The following is an 11,807-nucleotide window of genomic DNA, read 5'->3' as shown; positions in this document are numbered from 1 at the left end:
TTCACGTGTCTACTCTATATATAGTAGTATTAATAATGGACAGAGACAAGTGATGAACAGTCAAAGATAATACATAAAAAAAAACATAAAACAAAAACAAAAGTTTTTAATAAAAAAATTATTTTTTAATATTTCAATACATTGAATTCGCTATTTTCAAAAATATATTATCGGTTTTGCTTTCTTAACCATTGACTCAGGGGTACCGTTTAATATTTTTTCTTTTTTTTTCCCTCCAATTTGAGGTGTATGAGATAGAATACAACCACTTTATAAAATTGTCCAAACAATGAAATAAAATTTATTTTCCATTCTGCTCCATTTTATTTCATTCCGCTTCGTTCTATTAAAATGAGAGAATAACTTCAGTACTTTTTTCCTGAGATAAATTCAAAACTTTTTTCTCAAAAAAATATCGAGGAATTTTTTCCTGAAAACTTTTTGAAACAAATTTTAAGAAAAACTTCAGTATTTTTTTCCGGAAACTTTCTAAGAAAAACTTCATTACTTTTTTTTCCAATAAATACTACCAAAATACAGTATCTTTATTGATAGATTAATTTCTATAACATAAAAAAGGGATTCATGATTTAGGTTTTGTTTGAATTGGTGATATGAGATGGAATAAAGTGGTATATAGTGGTATGGAGAGAGGTTCCATTGTTTGGAGTGGGAACTGGGAACAATTTCTTTTGGTCTGAGCAGTTGAAATGAAATGACTTGTCTCTGGCATAGTATCTAGCTGGAGATTTTGAAGCTACAATACAAAGATAGTACTAGTACTACACTAACTAGCTAGCTGGTATGCATTTTTAATTAGGACAAGATTGTTAGAATTATTTAACGCAAGTGGTTCGGTGAGTTTTCCTCAATGGACATGGACATAACATTTGATAATTCTTTTTTTTTTTTAAGAAAACCTCCATTTTCTCTGAAAAAATTTTCAGGATATTTTCCCGAAACAAATTTTGAGAATTTTTTCCAAGAAACATTTTGAAAAAATTTCGAGAATAACCTTCGGTACTTTTTTCCCGAGATATATCCAAAACTTTTTTCTCAAAAAAATATCGAGGAATTTTTTCCCGAAAACTTTTCGAAGCAAATTTTAAGAAAAACTTCAGTATTATTTTCTTCTGACAAAAAATTTCGAAATAAAATTTCAGAAAAATGATTCTAAAAAAAATTCGAGATATTTTTTCCGGAAACTTTCTAAGAAAAACTTCATTACTTTTTTTTCCAATAAATACTCTTGAACTTTTTTTTTCAAAAAAGATTATGATAATTTTTTTCCAAAAACTTTCCGAGACATATTTCGGGAAAAACTCGGGTACTTTTTTTCCGAACAAAAATTTCCGAAACTTTTTTTCCTGAAAAAATTTCGAAAAGTATTTCCTAAAAATTTTAAAAAATTGTTTCCCGAAAAAATTCCAAACTATTCTTTTCTAAAAAAAAATTGGGAACTTAGGGCTCATTTTACGCCTTAAAGCCTATTTTTTATTTGGTTTTTTTTTTTTTTTTTTTTATCGAAAGTGATACATCCCAATAAAAACCAACACCGACTAAATAATGGTTCATTTATGCTTAGCGGGATGATATTTAAACAACTAGTTTTAACAACTTTTGAGACAACTTGGTTGTTGTCCTCTAATTTTTTTATTGGCCAAAAAAATAGAGAGAAAAATGGGGAGAGAGAATAAAAATATAATGTGAGTAAGAGAGATAAAGTTGTCAAAAATAGTCGTTCAAATAACATTTTTGTTATGCTTATCATATTTTAGCTCACCTTCATCATACTCAGCTCAGCTCGACCTTGAGCTCCACTTTCAGCATACTCAACTGAGCTTGACCTTGAGCTCCACCTTCAACATGCTCTGCTCAACTGAACGATGTGCTCATCCTTCAGCATGTCTAGCTCAGCTTGACCATGTGCACCACCTTCAACATGAATAGCTCAACTCGACCATGAGCTCCTCCTTTATCATGCCTAACTCAACTCAAGCATGAGCTATAGTTTCAACATGTCTAGCTTAGCTTGACCATCCAGGTCATGTAGAGCTCAACCTTCATCATGACAAGCTCAGTGTAGTCATGCAGGTCATATTGAAATTCACCCTTAGTTCAACTATGCAAGTTGTTAAGACCTCAGATTAACCTTCTACGCATCATGTACGAACATAGTGATGTGCGCTAGGCGTGCTGCAGCTCCAAGTGATTTGCACGGACTAGCCTAATATCATGCCGATTAAATGAAGACATTTATAGGTAATTCTAAAAAATAATAAAAATAAGGTTATATTATACTTTTGGTCCATTAAATTAATTTTAAGTATGACTTTGGTTTTTTAAGGTTGTTTTGTTTCATTTTGGTCTTCTAACAGACAAACGTTAGATAGTTTGGTCTCTTTAGTTATAAATTTTGAACAATTTGATCTTTTAAATTAAAATTATTAAGATATTTTGGTTTCTAATGGGAGGATGAAATTGTCTAAATTTTGTAACTAAAATGATCAAAGTGTGCTTCTCTCAAGACTTGAAGTTCGAATCTTCTTGTTGGTGTCACTTCTCTGTTGAGCACTAGAGCAACTAAATTTCTTAGGGGTATAAATTTCTAAGCATACTCATACAAAGATAAAAAAAAAAAAAAGAAGGTTGAAACACAAAATATATAAGTGTTATTTGATCATTTGAGTTAAAGCCTTCAAAATATATATAGAATACACAAAAAAAATAAATGTAAAGACTAATAGACAACTGACTTAAGACTTTTAAATATAATACCACAATAATTTACACAAAAAGACAAAAAAAAATTGGGGGTAGCCGTGACCCATTTGGATCACCTTTGATGGCCACCGCAAATAATCAAGAGCAGCAATAAAATAGTTCACATTCACAAATTTAAACACCACATATCCATCTAAATTTGTAGAATTTATATATCACATTTTGTCAAACTCTTAAATATAGGCTTAAATATGCAAAAAATTCTTGCACTTACGGATCATTTGAATTTTAGTCCCTGCATTTTAAAATCCTTTTATTTTGCCACTGCACTTTCATTTTACTTTAAAAATGGTCCCTGAATCCATTTTTTGTTGAAATGACACATTTATCGAAAGTGATACATCCCAATAAAAACCAACACCGACTAAACAATGGTTCATTTATGCTTAGCGGGATGATATTTAAACAACTAGTTTTAACAACTTTTGAGACAACTTGGTTGTTGTCCTCTAATTTTTTTATTGGCCAAAAAAATAGAGAGAAAAATGGGGAGAGAGAATAAAAATATAATGTGAGTAAGAGAGATAAAGTTGTCAAAAATAGTCGTTCAAATAACATTTTTGTTATGCTTATCATATTTTAGCTCACCTTCATCATACTCAGCTCAGCTCGACCTTGAGCTCCACTTTCAGCATACTCAACTGAGCTTGACCTTGAGCTCCACCTTCAACATGCTCTGCTCAACTGAACGATGTGCTCATCCTTCAGCATGTCTAGCTCAGCTTGACCATGTGCACCACTTTCAACATGAATAGCTCAACTCGACCATAAGCTCCTCCTTTATCATGCCTAACTCAACTCAAGCATGAGCTCTAGTTTCAACATGTCTAGCTTAGCTTGACCATCCAGGTCATGTAGAGCTCAACCTTCATCATGACAAGCTCAGTGTAGTCATGCAAGTCATATTGAAATTCACCCTTAGTTCAACTATGCAAGTTGTTAAGACCTCAGATTAACCTTCTACGCATCATGTACGCATCATGTATGAAGACATTTATAGGTAATTCTAAAAAATAATAAAAATAAGGTTATATTAAACTTTTGGTCCATTAAATTAATTTTAAGTATGACTTTGGTTTTTTAAGGTTGTTTTGTTTCATTTTGGTCTTCTAACAGACAAACGTTAGATAGTTTGGTCTCTTTAGTTATAAATTTTGAACAATTTGATCTTTTAAATTAAAATTATTAAGATATTTTGGTTTCTAATGGGAGGATGAAATTGTCTAAATTTTGTAACTAAAATGATCAAAGTGTGCTTCTCTCAAGACTTGAAGTTCGAATCTTCTTGTTGGTGTCACTTCTCTGTTGAGCACTAGAGCAACTAAATTTCTTAGGGGTATAAATTTCTAAGCATACTCATACAAAGATAAAAAAAAAGAAGAAGGTTGAAACACAAAATATATAGGTGTTATTTGATCATTTGAGTTAAAGCCTTCAAAATATATATAGAATACACAAAAAAATAAATGTAAAGACTAATAGACAACTGACTTAAGACTTTTAAATATAATACCACAATAATTTACACAAAAAGACAAAAAAAAATTGGGGGTAGCCGTGACCCATTTGGATCACCTTGATGGCCACCGCAAATAATCAAGAGCAGCAATAAAATAGTTCACATTCACAAATTTAAGGCTTAATTAGTAAAATGGTCCCTTAAAGATATTTTTGGTTTCATATTGGTCTCTTAAAGAAAAAAAGGTCTAAATAGGTCCCTTAAAGAAAAAAAGGTCCGAATAGGTCCCTTAAAGACATATCCGTTAATCAGTTTGGTCCTATTTAGACCTCTTTTTAGGGACCAAACTGATTAACGGAGATGTCTTTAAGGGACCTATTCGGACTTTTTTTTCTTTAAGGGACCTATTTGAACCTTTTTTTCTTTAAGGGACCAATCTGAAACCAAAAATGTCTTTAAGGGACCACATATCCATCTTAAATATGCAAAAGATCTCTGCACTTACGGGTCATTTGAGTTTTAGTCCATGCATTTTAAAATTCTTTTATTTTGCTACTGCACTTTCATTTTACTTTAAAAATAGTCTCTGAATCCATTTTTTTGTTGAAGTGACACATTTTTTTTTATGATGTGTCAATTTTATTTTACTTTTAAAAAATTATTTATTTAAGGGTATTTTGATCGATTCACTACAAAATTAAATGAGTCATCAACTCTAAAGTCCAGTCAACAGTGACAGATCAGCAAAAATGTGTCATTTCAAAAAAAAAAAAGGTATGAGACCATTTTTAAAGTAAAATGAAAGTGCAGTGACAAAATAAAATGTTTTTAAAATGCAGGGACTAAAACTCAAATGACTCGTAAGTGCATGGATCTTTTGTATATTTAACCATGATTAATGTCGTTTTAAAATTTATGGCAAGTAAATAAACTAGTGTAATAATAATCTCAAACTATTGTCCCTTATCCACATCCATATATTGAAAATGAGTAGTGTCCAAATTTTCAATCAATCCAACAATTGTAAGTTAGTGGAAGACCATAAGACTTCTTCTTCTTCCTCCTTTGCATACAAATTTCTTTTTTTAATACAAATTCAAAACAATAAAAAAACTAAGAAAAAAAACACTCAAACACTCTCAAATGACAATATTAGCCACATCTCATATCAAATTTTCACTTTACTTTCACATAGCCATTTTTCTAATTTTGAGCCATGCAAATTTTCAATCTCAACAAGAACATTTAATCTTATTAAAATTCAAGTTTCACCTACAAAATCCATCTTTTCTTAGTCATTGGAACTCATCAAACACCTCTTATTGTTCTTGGCCAAAAATCACATGCACCAAAGGTTCTATCACAGGGTTGACTTTGGTCAACTCCAACATAACTCAAACTATACCTTCTTTCATATGTGACCTTAAAAACCTCACACATGTTGATTTCAGCAAGAATTTCATTCCTGGTGAGTTTCCAAAATCTCTATTTAAATGTTCCAAGCTTGAGTATCTTGATTTATCAATGAATAACTTTGTTGGCAAGATTCCTTATGAAATTCAAAGTTTGGTTAATTTGCAATATCTCAACCTTGGTTCAACCTATTTTAGTGGTGAAATTCCTTCTAGTATTGGAAATCTTAAGGATTTAAGATTCCTTTATCTTCAATATTGTTCATTTAATGCTACTTTTCCGGCCGAAATTGGTAACTTGTTCAACCTTGAATTATTGGATATGTCCTCTAATTATATGCTACCTCCTTTGAAGCTTCCATTGAGCATAACCAAGTTGAAAAAATTGAAAGTTTTTTACATGTTTGGTTCAAATTTAGTAGGGGAAATTCCTGAGACTATTGGTGAAATGGTTGCATTGGAAAATTTGGATTTATCAAAAAATAATTTAAGTGGAAAAATTCCTAGTGGTTTGTTCATGCTAAAGAATTTGAGCATAGTGCACCTTTATAGAAATAGTCTCTTTGGAGAGATACCAAGTGTGGTTGAAGCATTGAATTTGGTTGAACTTGATGTAGCAGAGAATAATCTTACAGGAAAAATACCAAATGATTTTGGAAAGTTGATAAAGTTAACATGGTTGAATTTGTTCATGAACAAGTTTTTAGGAGAGATTCCACAAAGCATAGGGCACCTTCCATCTTTAAAAGGTTTTAGTATCTTTAAGAACAAGTTTTCAGGTACAATTCCTTCTGATTTTGGACTTTACTCAAAGCTTGAAATTTTTCATTTAGCAATGAACAATTTTAAGGGAAGGTTACCTGAGAATTTGTGTTATCATGGTAAGTTACAAAACCTAAGTGTTTATGAAAATCATTTAAGTGGTGAATTACCAAAGTCACTTGGAAATTGTAGTAGTTTGGTTGAGGTGAAAATTTACAAGAATGAGTTTTATGGTAAAATTCCTAGTGGTCTTTTTTGGAGTAAAAATTTGGTGTTTTTCATGATAAGCCATAATAAGTTTATTGGTGAGATTCCACAACATTTGTCTTCAAATGTTTCACTTTTTGATATAAGTTACAATAAGTTTTATGGTAGAATTCCAATTGGAGTATCTTCTTGGACTAATGTGATTGAGTTTAAGGCTAGTAAGAACTTTCTTAATGGAACTTTTCCTCAAGAGCTAACAAATCTTCCTAAGCTTGACACATTGTTGCTTGATCAAAATCAGCTTAAAGGGTCACTTCCAAATGATATCATATCATGGAAATCATTAGTGACACTAAATTTGAGCCAAAACCAACTCAAAGGACAAATTCCAATATCAATTGGTCATTTACCTTCACTTAGTGTTCTTGATCTATCAGAAAATCGATTCTCCGGCGAAATACCGTCTATACCTCCTAGAATCACAAATCTCAATCTATCATCCAATTTTTTGACAGGAAGAGTTCCTAGTGAATTTGAAAACTCGGCTTTCGATAGAAGCTTTTTGAACAATTCTGGTTTATGTGCTGATACACCAAAACTTAGCCTTACCCTTTGCAATTTTGGCCTTCAAAAATCAACCAAAAGCTCACAGTGGTCTCTTGGTTTGATTATTAGCTTAATTGTGGTGATTTTCTTGTTGGTTTTGTTTGCATCATTCATGATTATCAAACTTTACAATAAAAGAAAACAAGCATTGGAAAATTCATGGAAGTTCATTTCATTCCAAAGGCTAAGTTTCACAGAATCAAACATAGTTTCTTCATTGACAGAACAAAATATCATTGGAAGTGGTGGATTCGGCACGGTATACCGTGTTCCAGTCGACGGTTTAGCCTATGTTGCTGTGAAAAAAATCACTAGCAACAGAAAGTTAAGGCAAAAGCTCGTAGCTTCCTTTCGTGCAGAAGTTAAAATACTTAGCAATATTCGACATCGAAATATTGTGAAGTTGTTGTGTTGTATCTATAATGAGGATTCAATGATGCTTGTGTATGAGTATTTGGAACACCGCAGCCTAGACAAGTGGCTGCACAACAAGAATGAGTCATCAAATATGTCAGGTTCGGCGCAACATGTTGTCCTTGATTGGCCAAAGCGATTGCGAATAGCCATTGGGATTGCTCATGGTTTGTGCTACATGCACCATGATTGCTCGCCTCCGATTGTTCACCGCGATATAAAAACAAGCAACATTCTTTTGGATTCTCAATTCAATGCAAAAGTTGCTGATTTTGGTCTTGCTAGGATGTTGATAAAGGCAGGACAATCTAACACCATGTCAGCTGTGATTGGATCATTTGGTTATATGGCTCCAGGTAAAATGAACAACATACCAATTGTTTTGTTTTTCTTACCAACTAATATATTTCTTAAGATTCAATTCATATGCACCGACAATGTAAAAATATTTTACACTAGGGTAAAATAGTATTTACTCCCTGCAATGTTAGCAAATTTTTGTTTACCCCTGTAATATTTATTTTTTTCGATCACCCTAATGTAATGTCAAGATTTCGTCCTTTTAGCCTCTTATGGAATATATGCTGGCTTAAGATTCCTCAAAAATGGTGACGTGACATACTTAGTGAGGGGGTAAACCGAAACTTGCTAACATTATAGAGGCAAAATGACGGAATCTTAAGCCTATATATTCAACGAGGGACTAAAAGGACGAAATTTTCACATTATATGGTGTAATGGAAAAAATATTAATACAGAGGGATAAACCATAATTTGCTAACATTGTACTGTGTAAAAATAATTTAACCCTTATTTTTTTGGAAAACTGAAACAAACAGACTCTTAAATTGACTTTGGATCTAAATGTATGTTGTAATGCTTGAAATGCAGAATATGTTCAAACAACTAAAGTGAATGAAAAGATTGATGTGTTCAGCTTTGGTGTTATCTTATTGGAACTAGCAACTGGTAAAGAAGCTACTTATGGTGATGAATATTCATCACTTGTAGAATGGTCATGGAGGCATGTTCATGAAGGAAGCAATATAGAAGAGCTTCTTGACAAAGATTTTGTGGAACAAAGTTATTTGGATGAAATGTGTTGCATTTTCAAACTTGGAATAATGTGTACTGCTACACTTCCTTCTAGTAGACCTTCCATGAAAGAAGTGTTACATATATTGCTAAGAAGTGAAGGAGGGATTGTGTTTGGAGAGAGGAATGTTATTGTTGGGGAATATGATGATGCTCCTTTTCTTAAAAATTCAAAAAATAGGGATAGTAGGTTAGATTTTGTTGATAGTGATAGTGACTAAAATGTCACATTTGTTTGTCTATCTCATGTTTCAGTAATTAATATATGAGTTTGATGTTGATAGTGTGTTAGTATTAGATAGGGACTCACGTGATTGAATATTTGTTTCGTATCTTTGCTATTATGGATGAGAGAGTTGGTGTCAACATTTATAAAAGAAGAAAATCAGCAAAGATAAGGGCGCTGCAACGAAATTTGAGGAATCGGTTGGACAGGTTATATATCGATTAATATTACGAATTTGAGGAGTCGCGCACATTGAGTTAATGTTCAAGATGTATGATAGTTCGATCATTGATAAAGATATAGCACATTTGCTTGACAACAATCGGGTAATGTTCGATCAATATCTCTTACCAAGGCAACTAGTCCTAATAATGTTTCTGCCCCCCTTGTTTTTTTTGGCTAGTAGTTTTATTTTCACCTTGGTACATTGACTTGTTCTAATAAAATCATTTGCGTTAACATATTCTAAAATAGGCTATTGAAGATTTGTGTGCCACTAACGAAGAGCTCGAATATGCAGCAGTGCGGGAAGCTTTATTTTGGGTACCAACTGGATATTTCAAATGGAGTAAAGATTTAGTCGATAAGATCACCATAATGAATAATACCTGGTTGTTAATTGCTGAAGACCAAGAGATTGAGGCAACCATACCACAGCTTGAAGTACAATTGCGAGAAATGAATCTACTGAGAACTCCATGTGATGTAAGCATATATATGAAGATGGCGACCTCTACACTCGACTTAAAGAAAAGCCAAGGAAGCGTACGGATAGTGCGGTCACACGGACACCATGGGTGAAACCAAAAAAGAGGAAGTTAAAGAGAAAAGAGGTGTGATCACACTATACATGTGTTTATTGTAATATTCTTTTTTATTAACTTTTGTATGGCCTTGTAAAGTACCATATTTGTTAACGTCATTGATAATTAAGTATTTGTTTCAGACCATGCAAAGTATCTAGTTATGTTGGTTAATTATTCAAAGTGTAGTTTGGTGATCATCTTTAGTACATCTTGTACTTGATGATTTATCATCAGTACAATTTTAGCTACATAAAATACAAAGTTTATTTATGTGTTTTAAGCAACAAATGAAATTAGTCCTCCATCACATATGAATACTACGGTAAGCAAAAGGAACAAAACCAAAGGAGTACTAAGGCAAGCATAAGGAACAAAATAACACAAAAGTTCACAAAGACGCATAGAGCACAAACACATAAAAACCAAAATACAATAAGTGCAACTCCCATGAAAAACCATCTAGAAATTTATTAAATGAAATTATTCTTCATTGGTTAAGTCCCCATCTGTGATATATTGACGGAGAGGCGTACCATGCGAATTCAACATTGATGAAGCCTCATATCTATTGATTCGAATTTGCATCTGGTTATTCTCATGCCGCACTATATTAATGGCCATCTCGAGCAATTCATCAGTGTCTCTTGGAACTTGTAATGATCGTTTCGTTGGCTTTTTTAGGAGGCGATAACTTATACTTTGTCTGAGCCGTCTAGACTCTCCCATGCGGTAATCCCATTCTCTACCATATTCATTCATATTTGCGGGTGAGTATCGGTCCCGAGGACACGATGAGTAGTGAAACATATCTCACTCTAATGCCCACACATGACCCATAGACTCCAACATTTGTTTAGGAGTGTATCTTGTTCCCTTACGCTTTGAAAGAAAGTTAAACTACCAATATTGTTGTTCTGGATTATTCGCATCATACATTATGAGTTGTTAGAAGTATTTTTTCGGAAAATATGATTTGGTTGATGTTATGAGTGACATAGCTTCAAACACACAAGTATTATATATAGGAGTGAATGACACACTTTTGAGTTACAGAGTGAATGAAACATTTTTTAGTGTTTGTCAAAAGTTACAAGGGTTAACCCAAGTTATGGTGCAACTCTCCACTTATTTTAACCCGACTCCCCACATATGTAATACAAATATTCAAGAGAATCATATTATTTGATCACGTTTTACTATCAATGGGGAGGTATTCTAGCTTTTTAAAGTTGCTAGAGTTAAAGAAAAACGTAAAATTAATGGTGAATGAAACATTTTTTAGTGTTTGCCAAAAGTTACAAGGGTTAACCCGCGTTATTGTGCAACTCTGCACTTATTTTAACCCGACTCCCCACATATGTAATACAAATATTCAAGAGAATCTTACTATTTGACCACGTTTTACTGAGAATGGTGCAGTCTTCTGGCTTTTTACAGTTGCTAGAGTTAAAGAAAAACATAAAATTAATGGTGAATGAAGCATTTTTTAGTGTTTGCCAAAAGTTACAAGGGTTAACCCGAGTTATTGTGCAACTCTCCACTTATTTTAACCTCACTCCCCACATATGTAATACAAATATTCAAGAGAATCTTACTATTTGATCAGGTTTTACTGTCAATGGGGCAGTCTTCTGGCTTTTTACAGTTGCTAAAATTTCAAAGAATCTCACCATTATACTGTCATTTAAACATTAAGTACCTTTTCTATTCTATATAAACACTATGCCATATAACTTGTAATCTACTTCAATCTCATTAAATATTGAAGGTTGAGATTGTTCACAAAAATGGGAGATTATAGATACTTGTTGGTTGATTTAGATTATGAAGAGCAAACAAATAGATCACTAGCAAAGAAAGCAATTAGGAAGGAATGACGATTTCGATCACAAGAGTCAATTGATCTTAAGTTAGATCTAAATGAGTTGGAGGCCCCACTTCCAGAATTGAGAGCTATTAAGTTGTGGCAAGATAATCCAACCCAGTTTGATAATATGGAGAGAGCATTGCTTCGTATCAGAATAGAGAACAACATT

General features: G+C 32.6%; 1 protein-coding gene across 1 annotated transcript; it reads left to right on the top strand.

Annotated features, from left to right (window-relative positions):
- Nucleotides 1-5,221: 5,221 nt before the first annotated feature.
- On the top strand, nucleotides 5,222-9,020 carry LOC123885009 (receptor-like protein kinase 5). Its single transcript, XM_045934242.1, has 2 exons — nucleotides 5,222-8,000; nucleotides 8,536-9,020. The coding sequence occupies exons 1-2, from the start codon at nucleotides 5,387-5,389 to the stop codon at nucleotides 8,958-8,960; spliced, it is 3,039 nt and encodes a 1,012-aa protein (XP_045790198.1). The 5' UTR covers nucleotides 5,222-5,386; the 3' UTR covers nucleotides 8,961-9,020.
- Nucleotides 9,021-11,807: the final 2,787 nt, after the last annotated feature.

This window comes from Trifolium pratense, linkage group LG5, assembly GCF_020283565.1.
Source record: "Trifolium pratense cultivar HEN17-A07 linkage group LG5, ARS_RC_1.1, whole genome shotgun sequence".
Classification (NCBI taxonomy): domain Eukaryota; kingdom Viridiplantae; phylum Streptophyta; class Magnoliopsida; order Fabales; family Fabaceae; genus Trifolium; species Trifolium pratense.
Note: the sequence above shows the minus strand (reverse complement) of the source record. Positions and strands in the feature narration are given on the sequence as shown.

What these genes read in the sequence shown, in the direction of transcription:
- LOC123885009 (XM_045934242.1), top strand. Translation starts at nt 5,387, where the DNA reads ATGACAATATTAGCCACATCTCATATCAAATTTTCACTTTACTTTCAC. An exon ending in ATTTGGTTATATGGCTCCAG is followed by an intron (nt 8,001 to 8,535) that starts GTAAAATGAACA and finishes CTTGAAATGCAG; the next exon opens with AATATGTTCAAACAACTAAA.